An 18,292-nucleotide genomic window follows, 5' to 3' on the forward strand; every position below is an offset into this window, starting at 1 on the left:
ATTCAGTTTAAAATTTCTAAGCTCCTAAAATACCCATTCTTTCTTAGTTTCCTACTGATGAGTAAACTAGTTACACATCCTATCTGCTCATATTTACCATGCTTTCTACTACTCCTTCACTTCAGCTGTACATCCAACACCTGCAAGAAGGCAATTGCTTACTTTTTTTTTGGCAAGACAATTCAGAATATACACTTCCCATCTAAATGAGTTCCGAACAAACTTCTAAACATACATTCATTCAGTGCAAGAATAGCTGTAGGCTTCCCTAACTAGTACATCAGAAGGCAAGAGACTCTAGAAGTTGTAAGCTTCTTTCTTTCTTTCCATTTCTGAACAAATCTTGCCATGGTAGGGCTCTGGGCACCTGTCCCATAAATTAATGCACAAAAATAAATAACTGCCTGTAGATATTTGCTTCAGCCCACTCATCCTCAGCAACTTTAGGGAGGGGAAAAGAAAGGATTTGTAGCAAGCCCAGAAGTTAACAAACACATTCTTGTAGAGCAAAGGAGGAGAAGTGAGATCTAAAGCCAAGTACTCCCAAATGAGAATGCCCTGCAGCAGAATCTCTTCTTCACACTGAGGGAACTCTAGCTGAGCAGCACTGGTGTTTCCAGGGGGAATGGGAAGGTGGGAGCAAAGGGGGAGAGAAAAAAAGGAAAGAAATAGTAAAGGTAAAAAAAAAGAAGGAGCGTAACATTCCAGCAATCAGGCTCAGCCTATTTACAGATCAGGCTTAAAAACACACATTTGTTATGGCCAGTGTTTTAAGCAGAATACAGGATGCAGGGCAGTAGTCAAAATCCAAAGGGAGCCATGAGTCCCTGCCTCTCAGCTTACGTGAAGTACATAGTCTTGGACAAAAGCAGAAGCACCCAGTTCCTCCTGACACTTTGAATGCTAGGATTGGACATAGATGTCTGCAGTCTTTTAGGGTGGTTGTGGTGTCAATTGTTTGCTTATTTCCCCATTAAGCTCAGCTTTGACAATCACATTACATACAACTAGTTCAACTCCCTTCTGGAGAATAACGGGGGGAGCTATTAATTTTACTTCAAAGAGTAACTATAGCCATGACTGAAAGGGTATTTTGTTCCACAGTTCACTTTCTCTGCCATGGACAGTCTTCCAAATGATTCTAGCTGGATTAATGTCTTCATAGACTACTTCCATGTTTTCACTGAATGAGCTGGGTATTTAGTTCACTATCATGCTACAAAAACACACCTCTGACAGGTAACAGTTCAGGCCCCTAATTTTCTTAGAAACTGCCTTCTTTGAAATGAAGAGAGAAAACAAAATAATACTTCATAGCCCAAGGAGAAGAGAGCTTGATTTCTACTTCCCCAGAAGTACTTCATGTCAGAGAATCTTTGTACCCTCGTAAATAAATCTGGTCAGGTGTGAGGAAATATAAAGATGACTTAGAACTGCGGCTAGTGGTTGTAATTCCACTCAAGACTTTTATACTAAAAAATAACAATGAAACACTCAGGGCAGCATGTTTCAGGTACAGGGATGCTGAAGAACAATTTAAGTTTGGTATGTATGTCTGTTTAGCTGCATCAGTTTTGGTTGAAGGACACTACTAATTCATGACCCTTTTTCTGTGGGGCTGTGCTCCATGATGGACATAGAGGACTTAGCGAGCCCCAAATTCTGCAAGAACAATGCTGGCCCTTGAGGTTAGAGAGGAAGGTACAGCTAAGAGCTTTCTCATCTCTTCCCTTTACACTGTAAGTGAAAAAAAGGCTCCCTACTCACAAACCTCTAGCACAGAGATGAAGCCCAACTGAGGCAGGTGTCTTCACCTCACTGATATACTGAGAGCTAGTAATATTTACCCTTCACCGTTTTAAACGGTCTCCCAGCTGCTCCTTCCAGCACTCCTTTATTAAAAGCAGGTTAAGATAAGGACCACTCCAATATCTATCTCCTAGCAATCAGGATGTCTGGATGTGGACAAGTGCTGCATCACCCCAAGTCCTGCATCCCCAAAAAAGCAAATGAGTGCACACAGACAAGTGCAGACAAAAGGGGACAAAAGAGTATTGACAGGCTTTTATAAACTTTATGTGGGACTCAGCATATTTTACAGGAGACAAGTACATGTCCATGTTATAAATTGTAAGTTTTGACTTTAAGTCAAAAATAAATACTAAGAGAAAAATAAATACTAAGAGAAAAAAGAATAAAGAAAGCAGTCATCTGTAATGAGATAATGAAACTTTTCAACTCTAATACAGTTAAATAAAGGACATAAAACCAGGCTGATTTGTGTAACCACACAGGGTAACAAAATCAAAGCGACTTTAGAGCTAGACAACTCACAGATAAGATATCAAAATTACACACATCTGTTTACATTCAGTTTTCAAATCTTAACATCTGAATTGTAAGCAGTATCTGTCTGTAGCAGGCTGGCCACCCATTACTCTGTTAGAACCACAGTATCAACATCTGCTTCTTTACCAAGTTAAAAAAAGCATATGTGCATATACATACATATTTTAACAATGAACCACGGACATTTCATTCTCCATATTGTTTTTTTGCTACATTCTATATATAGTAATATCATCTAAATGCTTTAAGAGGCAGCTGTTCAAAGTACCCGATTTATTTTTTTTTGAGGTAGGTTTCTTGATCTCTTCTTCACTCCCAACCTGCACAGGGTCAATATGATCAAGTAAAGGCAGTCACTGCAGAAACTCAGGTTGCACAGCCAAGACGAATTGTGGAACCTTTGGGGAGAACACAATGCCTGTAATTCAATGGCGCAACTTGCTTATTTCCAGATGCTTCACCAATTTATCCCACTCAGTGCCAGTTAACCAGAGAACTTCAGCTCTTATCTTACCAGTTGACATAGTTCTTACTTTTAATTGAGTAAAACCCTGCAAGAGCAACTTAGAAGCCCCTGACAATTCTCATCAGTGGCAAAGCTGAGAGAACTGCAGTAAGGGATGAGAACGGCTGCTTTGCCTTTACTTCTCCAGCAGCAAAGCAGAAAAATCTGTAGGACCAGATAGGTTGTGGTACTGCAGTTCTGGGGAAAATACAAGCTACAGCTACACTACATAAATCAGTCAGTCACAGAAGCAGTCAGAGATACTCTTCAAGTCAGGGTATCCACCCCAGAAGCACTGACATGCAGCCATGGCTAGAAGCAACATCACAAAATTCCCTTCCCATCTTTTCTTAAACAGCTTGCCTTTTGTTATAATCACACTCTAAAAAAAAAACAACCCCACAGTTACTGCACTGTAGGCATTCAGTGAAAATATTTAATTCTCCATATTGTCTAAATCACACCAAATAAAAAAGTAACAGACAAATTATTATTAATGTAATCAGGTATATTAAACCCTATTCTGCAATATAAAAGCACCAGAATGTTGGCTGGGCATCAACAACACTCAATTCAGCAACAAAAATACCAGGTCTGAACACACGTGTTGTATTTTCTAAGAAGGATGAGAAACATATGGGCAACAGCCATAAGATGCACCATCTACACACTTGGGAAAGAAACTGTCAATAAGAAAAGGAAGGAAGTGTTCGCTTTCACTAGCCATGATGACAGATTAAATTTATCCCTTCTGATTCCATTGAAACTATGAATTAGTTGAAGGACCAAATCTGACACAAGTGAACAGTAAAGTTACACTTCGGTTCTCTAGCACTGCTGTTCATCAGAATTTCCTGGCCTGCTGCAGAGCCTCAAAATAGCATTATGCTTTAGATTCAGTCAAGATGGGTTTTGCTACAGCAATCTAAAAACCTGAGATTTTTGCAGTTAGTTCTGTATTGGCCATGATTCCAGATGCTCTGAAGAAACCATCTATGCATATTTGCTGCATGCACACAAACTAAAAGCAGTACTATTATCAAGTTGATTTCATCCCACATAGTTAGCAGAGTTACAACCAATAACATACAACTCTGAAAATATAAAGCTGACCTCAAAACCCCCAGTTCTTTCTTCAGGTTTCAAAATTCCACAGGAAAAAGTAATCTCATGAGATCTGTAAGAGACACCCTCCCCCCAAGAACGCCTTAAACACTTGATGCATGCAGTTTAGCAAGATTTAATGCTAACTTTCATCCCTGGGTATGTGAAAACTAGGGTGCTTTTGCCTTTAAAAATTTAGTAGGCAACTAAACTGAACATTATACACAGTAAGCTTCTTAGTATTTTATTCGTTGCATCTTTTATACAGAATAAGCTTCACTGATATTTAATTCACTGCAGCATTTTGCTGATGTAGCAACAAAAGATTACATTATAAACAAAGAACAAAAAATTTTACTTTAATTTTTTATATAAGTGTAACTTTTTCAGTTGACAAACAGCATCACAATTACTGGAAAAACCTGAAATAAGCATGTAAGCTAAGGCAATTTTTTTTAATCTCCAATTGATACTTTTCCTGTATTTATCATAAATATCAGAAGCTAAACTCCAGCAACTAAACATTTCTATAATTTCCTAGCAACCAGGATTCAAATAATGGAGAAAACACAGAACAACAACGTTTCTTTTCACTTAAGTTGACATCTGCCATCTATTTACACTAAGTATGTTAAATTCCAAAAATGATCATGGAGGGTAAGGAATTTTGAAATAACCTGTTAAACATTACTTAAAATGGCATTTTTGTAACTCAGGTCTGGGATTTAAAAATTACTAAAAACAATAAAAGACAATGCACTACAGTATGTCTATACCAATATTACATAAAAAAAGACAAACTACTCCATAAAGTGTCACTGAGATGCTCAACCAAAAATAATATACATTTGTATCTATAGCAAGATAAATATTACTGTAAAAATGCTCACATTAAAAAATATAGTTATTATTGTTTGGATTTTCATTAAAACTAGAAGGGACTACATGAGCCAAGGTATGAGGAATTCGTATATAATGACATGCTTCCTCATTTTATAGCACTAATAAAAAAAAATAGAGAAAGCTCTAGTATAAATCTTTAACAACGATGGTATAATTTCCTAGTTTCTTTTAAAAACTTTACTACATGGGTGTATGTGCATGCAAGTCTGTGCACATATGCCTGTGTACATCAACACACAAGCACACAAAAAATAAAGTGTACACATTACACATATACACGTTCCTGCATGTAACATTTCTGTAATGCAAACAGTATGCAGGGATTCCTCCATGCAACCATCAAGCGCCACACGCCATGCTTTCTTATTTCTCTTTTTATGTTTTATCCAGTAAATGCAATAACACTTTCATATCTGGCCAAATCTAAGTGTTAAGACCTTTAAAAATCATGATGTAATTTAGCCATAACAACACACACAAGAAATAAATGATACTGCAAATACTGCAGATCACAAGTTCAACGTGAAAGTTTGTCATGAAATGGAATGTAAATGATTCTAAAAATTAGTATTCAAAGATTAGTTAAATAGAATGGCAAACAGCTTGAATTTGTAGAAAGTTTAAAATGTATTTCACATTACAAAGACTGGAGATACTTTATAGGTAAAACTTTCAAATATGGATATGACTGGCTTTTATTTTTAATCTTACTTCTATTAGAAATAGACTTGTTTCCTGTACAGGTGATGCTCTGTCTATACCATATACAGTAGAAAAATAAATTCTTTAGCAACCTAGAAATAGTTTATAAAACTCTTGAAGTTTCATTTTCTTTGCTAAACATGCCAAGATTAGACTGAAAACTATAAATAAAAGCTATACAGACAACAGGTAAAGTAGAACAAGTTAAGAATACTACAATTTACACGACAGACTTTATTGTACTATTAACTCCTGTGTGCTTTGCAATAGGAATAGGGTTGACTTTTCTTTTTTGTTTATGTTTTCTTAGAAAAGATAATTACTTGCAAGAATATAACACAATATCAAGATAATTTATAATATACATGTACTTCAAACAGCAGCCCGGTTTATGGTATCGTAGTAATCTAGAATGATACTCCAAGTCATAATTAGAAGTACAATACCTAGGACATAAGTGGCAAAGGCAATTTTTATTTTGGTAAAATGGAGCAAATCAAACTCTTAAAAGCCTTAATTCTCAAAATCATCTATTTACTATAATACATACAAGACGATCTTAAATCTTGTTATAAGTGAAGATTACAACAGTGACCATCATAAAGCTTCTTTTTTTTTTTTTTTAACTACACAAAACATTCTAGCAGCTGAATGAGCCGGAACTGTTTTCTTCTTTGCAGACCTAAAAAGATGAATTTTGAGCATGAAAGAAAAAAAGCTGCTATGAAAAGTCTCACAGGTAGTGTTTATCTATGGTCTCTCCTTTGCTACAATTTGTAACCTTCTAAGTTTTTTTACCACTAACAAAATAATTAACCCAAAGATTTGTTTAAATTAAGCAGCATTCTTTTACAGCAAAACTGGTACCAAAGTAAAAGTAAAATAAAAAGAGATAATTTAAAAACATGGTGGAAAAAAAAAAACCAACAGTCATTTGAATTTTTAGTACAACATATCACAGGAAAAAAAAAATAATACAAGTTTATGTGATTTTATATATACACACTCCAAAGAGGTTAATTGTCAGTACCCAAAGTATTTATTGCTATGTATTAGCAATGCATTTTTGTATATCTTTAAAGGGTCACATAAAAATAGATTTAAAGAATAGATTAATTGAAGTCCTAGATTAAAACATTGTTTGGTTTAGAGAATTTTACTACAACAAAATTCATGTTTATGTATGAAAAGTTATATAACCTTATATGAAAATGTCATGAACTATTTTCTAAACACTACATGTATTCCCAAGTGGGAAAAATTAAAATATCTAAAATATATTAGATTAAGTTTACAAGACCATCAATGATCTTTTAAACATGCAGCTGTTTACAGAATTAACAGTTTTACAAAATGTTTAGTTCAGTAATGGAACAGAAAGAAATAAGTAGGCAACATCAAAATTTTTGTACAATATCTGAAACTCACTTTTACAACAAGCATGTCCTTGGTATTGTGCTGTAAGAAATAATAAGCAAGTTCACCCACCCTTAACAAACTGTCCACAGGTTTACTTACAAGGAAAGATGGATGGTGAGGGACTGTAAAATTCTCAACAGTGCATTTTGCATTCTTTCATAAACCATCCTAAGCATACCATCACGTAAGTAGCCAGGAGATTACAAAATAAACTATAGCTGGGCTTTAGTTGTTTACACAGAATGCTCGTATGTGAATAAAATTGCCAAAAATAGCATGTTAAATAACAAAAACAGCCATAAAGCAGGCTGTAAGCACTGAATGTTTCATAAATGTAGTTTTTTAAATCATTAAATTTCTATAGAAAAATTTTATTCACAATATATTGTGACAAACTGTCACAGGAATGATATAGTGATTGCAATAAGGTATCATGCAGCAGCAGCTTTGTACTTTATAGCTATTTTTGCTTTTAAAAATTAAACCTCTCCAGTCATGCTTATCACACAGTTTTTATCTGCAGTGTGTACAAATGAGGAACACAGTACAGAATATAACAAAAAGATGTCCAATTAGCTGGATGGGAATTATTTGTCATAAATATGAAGTATATTACTGTATCCTGAAACATGCATGTCTATAGCTTGTCCTTACTGTCCAGTGCCAGGCTGCCTGCAATCATCTTCCGTTTATATAATGCCAAGAGGGTCTGCTGGTAATTGTGACTGTATCAGCTGAGGCTGCAGCGGTGGTGGTAACTGAAGAGGTACCATTGGCTCTACCATCTGCACTGTGTTGGAAGGAGGTGGCTGACATGCCACTGGGTTAGGTGCTTCTACAATCTCTCCGTTGTAAAAGAAAAACTGACACTGTTGAATGAAGGTCTCTATAACCGACTGGTGGATTTTGGTGGTAGAAAGAAACTCTCTGTTTTCAAAATCAGGTCTCATCAAAGTAGGCCAGAAACAAATTGATAAGTTATCAGCAGTCATAAAGTTGGTTTTATATTGCTGACTAACCCTGAAATGAGAACATGTACAGTATGAGATATAACCAGCATGCATTCAACTACAAATATTTTCATAGCTCTCTCACTGTAAGCATTCTTATCAAACAATCTCAAAGTTTTTGTTACTTTTCTCCAGCTATCCATTTAAACAACCATTCTTGGTTTTGTTTAAACTACTATGCAGAAGAAAATCTAGAAGCCATGACTTTTAAGATTTGAATAGGTAACAAATATAGATCTGATTCAGCTATTAATCAAGAAATAAGTTCAACACTCCACCAACATTTTGAAGTGAGAATAATAAATTTAAATTTCTCAACCAGCTACAGGATTTCATAAAAATAACACTTCATACACCAAAATGTCTACAAGACATCCATTAGAAAGTCTTATGGAAATGGTTTCTTACTGTAGGACAGTCAATATTAACTAACATCTGTGACAATCATGATCTAAATTAATTATTAGAATACTATTATGAGACAGGAAAAAACAAAACAAAACACAAACAAAACCAACCACAAACCATCCTGTTACAAAACTTATCTACAATTAAATGCCACCTCAGAAAAAAATGCACTGCTTCTCTTAAGTTAGAGTCAGGATATTCTGTTTTCTAAAAAGTACTCTGCATTCTAAAGCAATATCACCATTTTTTTCTAAAAGCAATTGATGAGAGATGAATGAAAAGTTATGTGTTAATAAATCCAACAAACACCTAAGATACTCATTCAGCTGGGAACATGCAATTCCTAAATTACAGTAGACAGTACAAAGGTAACAGCTTCAGTTGTCCTGCAGAAATAGAGAGAAAATAAAACTTCAACAACTTGTCAGCTACAATTTTGATGATCAACAAGAACAGACTGGAAGAATTTCTGACAGCTGGCTGCAGTCCATAGATTCAAAAGCTGTGAAAACCATAGTAAACACTAGAATTAATGCTATAAAAAAATATTTTCACTCCTTTACACTGCATGTACAGTGGTAACTATAAAGGGTAGACTTCCATTTTAGCATATGCATTACTTATTCCAAATAGTGTGAGGGTACACAAATACTGCCTTTCAATCTGGTTTGAATAAGCTTGGTCCAAGGGATATTTGGATACTAATTCTGAGAGACAGAATATTCATAACCTTTTTCTTAAAAAAAATTGTATTTTACCTTTATTTAAGGATTAAAGAACCTGAAAATGTAAATGTAAGCTTACACTTTGTTTAGCATTTTTAAAGAGTTTTCTTCATATACCAACCAGATTCATTTCTGTATAAATTCCTCCTGACTCCAGTCAGCACAGGTTTATGAAGGGCAAGTCCTGCTTGACCAACCTGCCCTTCTATGACAAGGTGACCCACCTGGTTAATGAGGGAAAGGCTGTAGATACTGTCTGTTTGGACTCTAGTAAAGCATCTGACACTGTCTCACACAGCATTCTTCTGGAGAAACTGGCTGCTCATGGCCTGGATAGGTGGATTCTTCACTGGGTAAAATATGGCTGGATGGCCAAGCCCAAAGAGCAGTGGTAAATAGTGTCACATCTAGTTGGCAACCAATCACTAGTGGTGTCCCTCAGTGCTTGGTATTGGGGCCACTGATGTTCAATATCTCCACTGATGATCTGGATGAGGGGATTGAGTGCACTTTCAGTGCCGCACTTTTTCAGACAATGGCTGAACATTAGCCAGCTTGTGCCCAAGAAGCCAAGGAGGCCAACAGTATCCTGACCTGTATCAGCAATAGCACAGCCAGCAGGGTCAGGGAAGTGACTGTCTCCCTGTACTTGGCACTGGTGAGGCCACACCTCAAATACTATGCTCGGTTCTGGGCCTCTCACTATACTGAGGTACTGGAGTGGGTTCAAAGAGCAATGAAGATGGTGAAGCACATCTGGAGCACAAGTCTGATGAGGAACAGCTGAGGGAACCAGGGTTTTTTAGTCTGGAGAAGAGAAGGCTTATAGGGAACCTTACCGCTCTCTACAACTACCTGAAAGGAGGAATGAGGAGGTGGCTGGCCTATTCTCCCAAGTAACAAGCAACAGGACAAGAGGTAATGGCCTCAAGTTGCACCAAGGCAGATTTAGACTGGATATTAAGAAATTTCTTCACTGAGAGGGTGATCAGGCATTGGGACAGGCTTCCCAGGGGAGTGGTGGAATCACCATCCCTGGAAGTGCTCAAAAGCCATGTAGATGAGTGACATGGCTCTTCTACTTGCAGTAATCCAGCTACCTGACACTGAGCAGTCAGCTGTACTACGCAAATAAGTGACCAGCTGAAGACATATGACAATTCAGGTTGCCACTCTTTCACAGAAATTTCTACCAGGTCCATTAAGAACTACTGCAGGTAACTAATAACTGTGTCAAATTTGAGATGTTTGAGATGATTTTTAGGGAAAAAAAAAAAGCTCTGTAAGTTCTTTCAAGGTTTTTCACTACGTACACCATTCGTGTAACTATAGTAGTAATGATGCCAGATATTTATACGTCAGTAAAATCTGAACAGGATATACAAACCTTTTATCAACCTCTCCTAGTTTCATTTTCTACATTTATATTAACATGACCAATGCAGCATGAAATTTGCAATTCTAGTAGTCAATTGTTACAAACAGTATTTTTTGCAATGCTACAACTTGAAATTTTAGTAGAAAAATACTAAACCTGTTTAGATGCGTTATTATGTATTTGAAGACATCATAGTTCACTGGGTGGAATTTCTTCACAATTTCTTTTAACTCATGTAGTCGTTCTGTCTTATCGATGATTTCTACAGGAATAAGTGACATTTACTGACACATCTAGAAAGACATACTGAAGAAAGCATTTCCAAGTCTTTTTCCTAGTATAATGGTACAGATAAGATACCCACAGAAAAATGCTGAGTGAGAATTTTATAAAATTCCCATCTGCATATACTATTGCATTAATTTTTTTTTAATTACAGAAGTATCTAAAAACAAAGTTATTTTTCTATATTTAAGCAGAATTATTTATCTGTGTTAACAGTAAAGAAAGACTTTATTAGCTCACTGTTGGCTTGTAGAATGATAATGAACAATGTTACAGGGTTACTTCTTGTTAGGTTTTCCTCTGCTTTCAAAATGTTATGACTTCAATATAGCTAAGATTTATTTATACTGAAGCTTCATAAAGATTTGGGGGAAGGAAGATATTCACACAAACTTAGAATATTTTAAGCTTAGCAGTTATTCAAATAAAAAAATTATGAATTGAGCCTGGTGCAGCTATTTTAAATATACTGTTTAAAGGAGAACAGGGATTTTCACAGGCCCAAGGGACATTATCTATGCTTCAAAGAGGAAATAACCAACACATAAGGAAGAACTAGAGAATTAAAAAAAAAAAACAAAAAAAGTAGCAACAACAACAAAAATTTTTAAAGAAAAAGCAACCAGAAAACAAAACAAAACAAACAAAAAAAATGCTGCTAAAAACACCTAGTACTATAGAACCATACATTCTGTAGAATTATGATTCATATCATAAAAAGGAATACAAGCTCACCTCTACTACTTGACTGCATTGGTAAAAGAAAAATATTTATGTAAGTCCACTTATATTCTATGCTATTGCATGTTTTCACTGAAATTCAACTGATACACTTTTAAGAAAAAAAAACAAACCCTAACTAAATGCACTAAATAAGTGATTTGTCAGAAGACTACAGATGAAATACCACAAATAGGTATCTACAGAAGAAGAGAATTACCTAATATTCCACAGATGTGTCTGATTTCTAAAGCCCATTGTGAATGTAAGACTTTATGAATGCAAGGGGGTTTTCCCCTGTTAAGAACTGTAAGACATTTGCAAGAACTCTCATCATAAGCAGCACTAATAAAGAATGAACAAAACAAAACAAAAAACCCAAACAAAACTAAATAGAAAATATATATTTCAGCAACTGAATTTCCTAGGAAAAAGAGACATAATAAATCTCAACTTATTTATAAAAAATACCATGTTTATTCCATTATACAGTTCTGTTAATTTTAAAGACTAAAAAGAATGCACATGTCTAAGCAATTTAACAATATTTCACTGCAGCTAGTGCTTTCAACTGACAATGAAGTAAAAACTGCAATAAGGGCAATTAATATAACATAATTAGATCAAGACAAGATTGTTTATTACTTACTTGATGTTTCTAACAACTCTTGATGCAAAGAGTAAGGAATTAATGGATCTGGCAGATCAGCAAAAAAAGCTTTAAGAGCCCCAGCTACTGCATTTACTGTTACTCCCATAGACTCTAGGCTGATATTATGATCTGTGAAACAAAATGAAACAGCAGTGTAAGTAAAATCTACAGCTATCATTCCTTACAGCATTTTATGAAAACAAGAATTCATCCAAAAATTTAAATGTTGCTAAATGTTACAAAATGCACAAATAAATTAAACCTACAGATAAGCTGCCATCACTGTGACCCACAGGCAATCAAATGTCAGAAAATCCCATAGTGTAAGAAAACAGTAGAAGATCAGAAAAAAGTCTAAGTCTCCATGCAGACTTAAATGCTTTTGTAGCCACTGACTGGCTTTTGATTTATCAATTATGACCAATCATAAGTTTTTAAAAAAAATTTTGGGAAACAGAATTTAAACTTTATGATTGTGTTCATGTGACTACATGAAGCCTTTTAAAGGTTAACAAAACATACCAGTGACCACATGTGGCCACCTGCTAGATTCCCAAATAACAGGAGCTTTATTTATAACTAGAGAGGCTTTTTTTAATTGAATGTTATAACAATAAAGCCACATCAGGTAATTTTAAAGCCAAGGCCAAAAGTGGAAGCACTGAAGCTGGAGAACTTGAGTATTTAAAAACTGCAATTTTCAAAACGCTTTTCTACTTTTCAAAAGTCCGCTTCACCTGAAACTCTGGAACTTCCTTTAATAAGGGCTGAAGAAAATCTAGCATTATACTCAGACTATGTGAAACAGCACAGCACAGGCTAAATAACTACTGCATTTATCTTCCTTATCTTCTAAGAGGTATTTTACTATTTTTCACAGGCAAAAGCTCATGATAATATCCAAGAACTTTTAAGCAGTGTTTTCATTCTGAAATATCAACTGAGATCATAAATTAAATGAGAAAACAGAAGGAAAAAAACATTGACCTCTCTTTAACACATCAAAGTAAACAGCATGATCTACCAATCATATTCCAGTACATTCTAGCATTAAGAAGGTTGTGTTAGAAATTTATTATCAAGTTTTAATTGTTAATCCATATTATTCAAGGGAGCTTTCAACAAAATAAGAAGTACTACATATGCAGGGGGGGACATAAGGGAGAAGTGAATGTCTTAATGCCTAGGACTGATGAACTACTAACATAAGTGCCTTGTAGGACTGCATTTGAAAGTCTTTAAAACATTGGAATACCACCCAGAAAATATTTTAACAGCACTTAAAGTCAACTGCAATGAGATCCTATTCCATCTTCAGTTTATACAAAGCTTCATTCGTAATATCCTGGACTATACCAATACAACCTACAACAGCATTATGTACTCGGTGCTATGGAAGTCAATTTGAAGGTGCAACCCTTTTATATTGCACTATGATAACTCCACGGAGAATTCAAGTTCTATTTTGGCTTTGAATAATAAAATCTGCTCTTACCTTGATCAAACTGTTTCTGAATGTTATCTTGATCTGTTTTATTCCCACTAACACGGTATAGGCCTTCAGTACATAATCCTTGTCAGGGAAGAAAAAAAATATTAAATATTCAAAAAAAAGTTTATCTACCCCAGAGCAAAACAGAGGTAGTCATAATTACTAGTTCAGAAACCAAAAGCAGAAAAAGCAAATCTTAAGCGTTTAAAAAGTAACATGTTAACCATTATAGTGATATAGAAGTAACAATACACAAAATACCAGTTGTTTATTTAGCCCACTATTCCATCTAACATGAATCAGAGGAAACCACATTGTAGGATAACAAGAATCTGACTGCAGGCATTTGTGGAATAATTTTACCCCAAATTATTCCCTTCCTGATCTCTACACCACACTGTTTTATTTGCTGTCTTTATTTATTTTTGTAATAAAAAAAAAATTTAATTCTGGGGTTTGACAGCCACAGAATTTATGTTCTTAAATACTGTCTTCACAGTTTGGGTGTAATAACTTACAATGGCAAGCAATAAATTAATAAATACTCTGTAGAAAAATCAAGCATTTGTAATTGATTCCTAATTTTTTAATTTCATGGTGTAACACACTCCTGTATGAGACAAGGACTTAATCTAACACACTTTCCTTTTTATCATTTACATTTCATAAACTTCTCATCTCCTCATTTTTCTATGGTAAATTATCGCATCTTTTACAAGTTTTTCTTTTTTTTGGAGAGGAGAAGAGGGGAAAAGGAGACAGCTATTAGGAAGCAGAGGTTCTTCAGGCTTCTCATTACTACTTCATTTCACTATGTGTTACAGAGTCATTATGATTACAGTAGCCATTCCAGATAAACAACGTTACAAATACACCTTTATTATGCACACACAAACTTGCTCACTCCACTCCAGTGTTTAGGGTTCCTTTCACATTGCTATCTTTTTGGCCACAGCTACTCACTGAATGAAAGCATCATCCTGCTCATCACACCATTACCAAAGATCTTTTTCTTTTGTTAATTTAGAACCCATTGAGGAATACAAGCAGTTTATAGTTTTTACAGTTCCATAATTCTCCAAGTTATCTTTATGGGTGTAAAATTATCTATATGCTAGATCTTCATAACAGCACAGGGTTCTAGTTAAAAATCCACAAGTTCGAGCTTTATGAAATCTCTTGGCTTTCTACCATCACTGCCCAGTGACTGAATGCATTTCAGATTATCAGATCAATACATAAGTCCTCCATCACACCACAGTCACCAAGGGTGCCTTTCATGTTACCAAGAAACACTAGGAATCCTGTTACAATGCTCAAAGTACAGAAGGGACATAACTGTTTCATGCTGCTCAAGAATGTTTACCAATTAATTTGATGTCAACTCTTTTAATGCAATTCTTCCTTCTTAACGCATTAACAATTCACATGTCTTCTTTACTGGCTGCATCAAAGCTATTTAAGCAAGCTTTTTTCCAATAAAATTTTATGCCTACCATTTAGCTTTCCAAATCCATAGCCAAAATTTTTTCTTGAAACATACACCTAAACAGTCCTTTCAAGAAAACTAAGCCTGATTCACTAATGACCTCAAAAAGCACCAGAAGGTATAATTTGGTGGCACAGGGCGAAAAGTGGATTCAATGGTTTCCACAGCTGAAAGGGTTTTGAAACTTGTTTTCAAAAGAATGCCCCAAATGCACTACCTGCTATCACAGACAGAAACACTTTGCATTCCTCTTCCAGAAGTTGCAAACAAACAAACAAACAAATAAATAAATAAACAGAAAATCACTGGCAGATAAGAACAAGCTAGGATCAAGATTCCCTTTGTCTAGTATAAGAGAATTCTCAGTTGGAGGCCCTACAGCCCCAGGGTATTCAGTGTTTTATCCAACTACTATTCAGTTTCTTTCTGCACAAAAGGAATTGAATGTGCTGCAATAGCATTTGCTGAGAAGTCTGATCCAGTCACTGTTTAACAGGAGTGTTTAAGCCTTGGGCTGCTCTGAAGACAGATATGCTCTACTGCAGTATCTGGGATTTTATGTTTTTAATTCCCTATTTCATCATGTAGTAGACACCTCTGTTCTCAGACCAGTACAGCTCTGAGAAGCATAGAAAGACAATTTACAGTACTGCAGGAAGTTTTCAGATTAAACAAGGGCATGTCTACTGAATTTAAGCATCTTCCAAAAAAAAGCCAAGTGCTGCAGTTCTGGATTAAGCTAACTAAATTTGTCTTTTAAAATTCCTCAAGCAAAAATAGTTTTTCCGGCTTGTATATTCTAGAAAGTTACACTTCATGAAACGGTTGGTCAACTGTCATCATGTTGTTTCTCTGCTTACACACAGTATGCAGAGAAGTCTGAAAGTGTAATTTTAAATAATGCTTCAATTCTCCCTGTTGTTTTTTTATTATCAACCAGGTCTATACAATGCTTTTTACACCAAGATCTTCATCAAGTATAAAACGTTAGTTCACTAGTTAGCTTTTGAACTTCTTGAATATCTATGATGTACATCACTATTGAGAGAGAGGGAGAGTACACAACATGCATTTTTTCTTGATGCTGTTTTTAAAATTCAGTCCTTCATCTGCAAGTCTGTTGATTTTTTTCAGAATTCTTACCTTTGTTCTTATCCTGCTTCCCTTCTGGTCCAGTGGTAAATTTCAAGCTATCCTTACTGGACACAATGACTGCTGCGATACTATACATCTGAATCATCTGACTTATTTGCTTCCCTGTTGTTTACTATACCTTTAGGCTTAAAGAATCACGTTATTTCACATCACAAAAACCTGTATTTACTTCAAGATCAAGCTCATCTGCTTTGACTAGACTATTTCTTTCTCAAAGTGCCTCCTAGCACCTAAAAAATTATCTTCTTGACCCATCTTTTGTGCTGCCAGTTGTGATCAGGGTTCCATCACATCTAACTGGAACTTCACATAGGGCTCAAAATGCTTCAAAGGCTGACTGCACCTACATGCATACTTAGTTTGTAGAACACTTCTACCCTTAAACACCGAGATATTTCACAAGTCTTCCTCCATAGAACATACTAACTTCTGCACAAAGGCAGACCAAAGTCTACCTGTTACAATATCCAGTTTCCACATCTGTAAAGTGGTATATGCTTGAGGAAGAGCAGAGCAAAAAAAAAAAAAAAAAAACCAACCAAAAAAATCCCACATCAAAAACCCACAAGCCAACCTCCCCCTCCTCCAAACAGCAATCTTTCTGTGGTATAGCCTCCCAGTTTTCATGAATTCTTTTCTTTTCCTTAAGAAGCAGGAATTTCTCTACTCTTTCCCAGCACCAGCTTTTTCAATTTATATCACTTTTCTTCTAAGCTAATTAATTCAGTCCCTCTTTATCCAAGAGTTACTGTTAATGTCATATGCAGTATCTTTTCTACTCCAAAACAGACCAATGCAAATTGTAACCAGTATTCAAACTGTATGTATAGCACAGAAATTTGTAACATTTTTCCCCATATCACTCTCATAATTTTTTTTTATTCTTTTTGCTTGGTTCCTAGCAAGTACTGAGAGTTGAAGTTTTCAGACAGCTGTCTATGATTATTTTAAAGCCTCTTCCTGAGTGACAACAGCTATGCCAATATTTTGCCTGCTGAAAAGTCTGCCAACTTGTCATCTGTAACCAGGTTCTACTATCATTAGCCCATATTTCTTAATACATGCCACCCAATTACAGCATGTCTGCCTCTCCTCAGTTTAATTCCTTCACCTGCAGTGACCAATCAAACTTTTGAAGCATCTCCACTACTATATCTATCATTCCACAGTTACCTTCGTAAATTTTGTAATATATATAATTCTATAATTTTATTCCACAGATTGACCTCATGTACCTCTTTTCAACCCCTATGCTACCCAGACTACACAAGACCAAAGCAACCGCCACCTTGCTGATCCAGAATGGTAATTTCTATGTATACCTAGAATACATGCAATTACAGAGCAAAGAACCCAAAGCCTTTTCAATTAAGAGTCTAGCACTAAATTTACTTACATAAAAAACATTTAAAATTCTACATTTAATGTGTTCTTATCTGTGCCTACCAACACTGGCAATTAAAGAACCATGACATTTAATTCACACATTGAAAATCAGAACCAAAAAAGTGTCTTACTGCTTCTTGTAATAAAATACAGAATATTGAAATGTTCAATAAAAAGTAGTGTAAGAAAATAAGCAGAGCTTTTAGAAAGACTCATTAGAAAGCTCTCATTCAGTGCTCACTTAACATTTCTATAATTTACGTTAACCGATTATTAAACAAGCTCTCAATCATTTTATGAAGTGTCACTCAATCACATATTTCATGGCCTGTTCATTTTGAAAAAAGAATAAAAGACTTCAATTAATATGACATGACAAACATGCCTAGGGAAAGGAAGGTGAATTCATTACTTTGTTAAAAACTGGTGACATCTGAAGATAATATGCTAGGAAAATTAGAGTAACTGCTTGGTCACTTTTTGCCTAGAGAAAGAAGGGGAATAAGAGGAGCAGCATAGGTACCCCAAGTACTCTGCGAAAGATATGGACATCTTGGTCCAATCTGCATTGTTCAGAAATTCTTTACACAATTGCCATGAAGTTCCCTTT

At 35.3% G+C, this 18,292-nt stretch overlaps 1 protein-coding gene across 2 annotated transcripts in view; it reads right to left on the bottom strand.

Moving 5' to 3' along the window:
- Positions 1-4,186: 4,186 nt before the first annotated feature.
- Positions 4,187-18,292, bottom strand: part of ARHGAP5 (Rho GTPase activating protein 5) — a 47,535-nt gene continuing 33,429 nt past the window's right edge. The window contains exons 5-8 of one of the 2 annotated variants that reach the window (XM_057428409.1): positions 13,656-13,733; positions 12,158-12,289; positions 10,660-10,765; positions 4,187-8,002 (exon numbers count right to left, since the gene is read on the bottom strand). In XM_057428409.1, coding sequence (XP_057284392.1) covers positions 7,672-8,002; positions 10,660-10,765; positions 12,158-12,289; positions 13,656-13,733 — 647 coding nt within the window. In that variant the 3' untranslated portion in view covers positions 4,187-7,671. The remainder of the gene's footprint in view (positions 8,003-10,659; positions 10,766-12,157; positions 12,290-13,655; positions 13,734-18,292) is intronic. The other variant, XM_057428410.1, reaches the window with a different exon arrangement.

Source organism: Pezoporus wallicus, unplaced genomic scaffold (genome assembly GCF_028554395.1).
Source record: "Pezoporus wallicus isolate ANWC-B61680 ecotype Strahan unplaced genomic scaffold, APGP_CSIRO_Pwel_v1 contig_3486, whole genome shotgun sequence".
Classification (NCBI taxonomy): Eukaryota; Metazoa; Chordata; class Aves; order Psittaciformes; family Psittacidae; genus Pezoporus; species Pezoporus wallicus.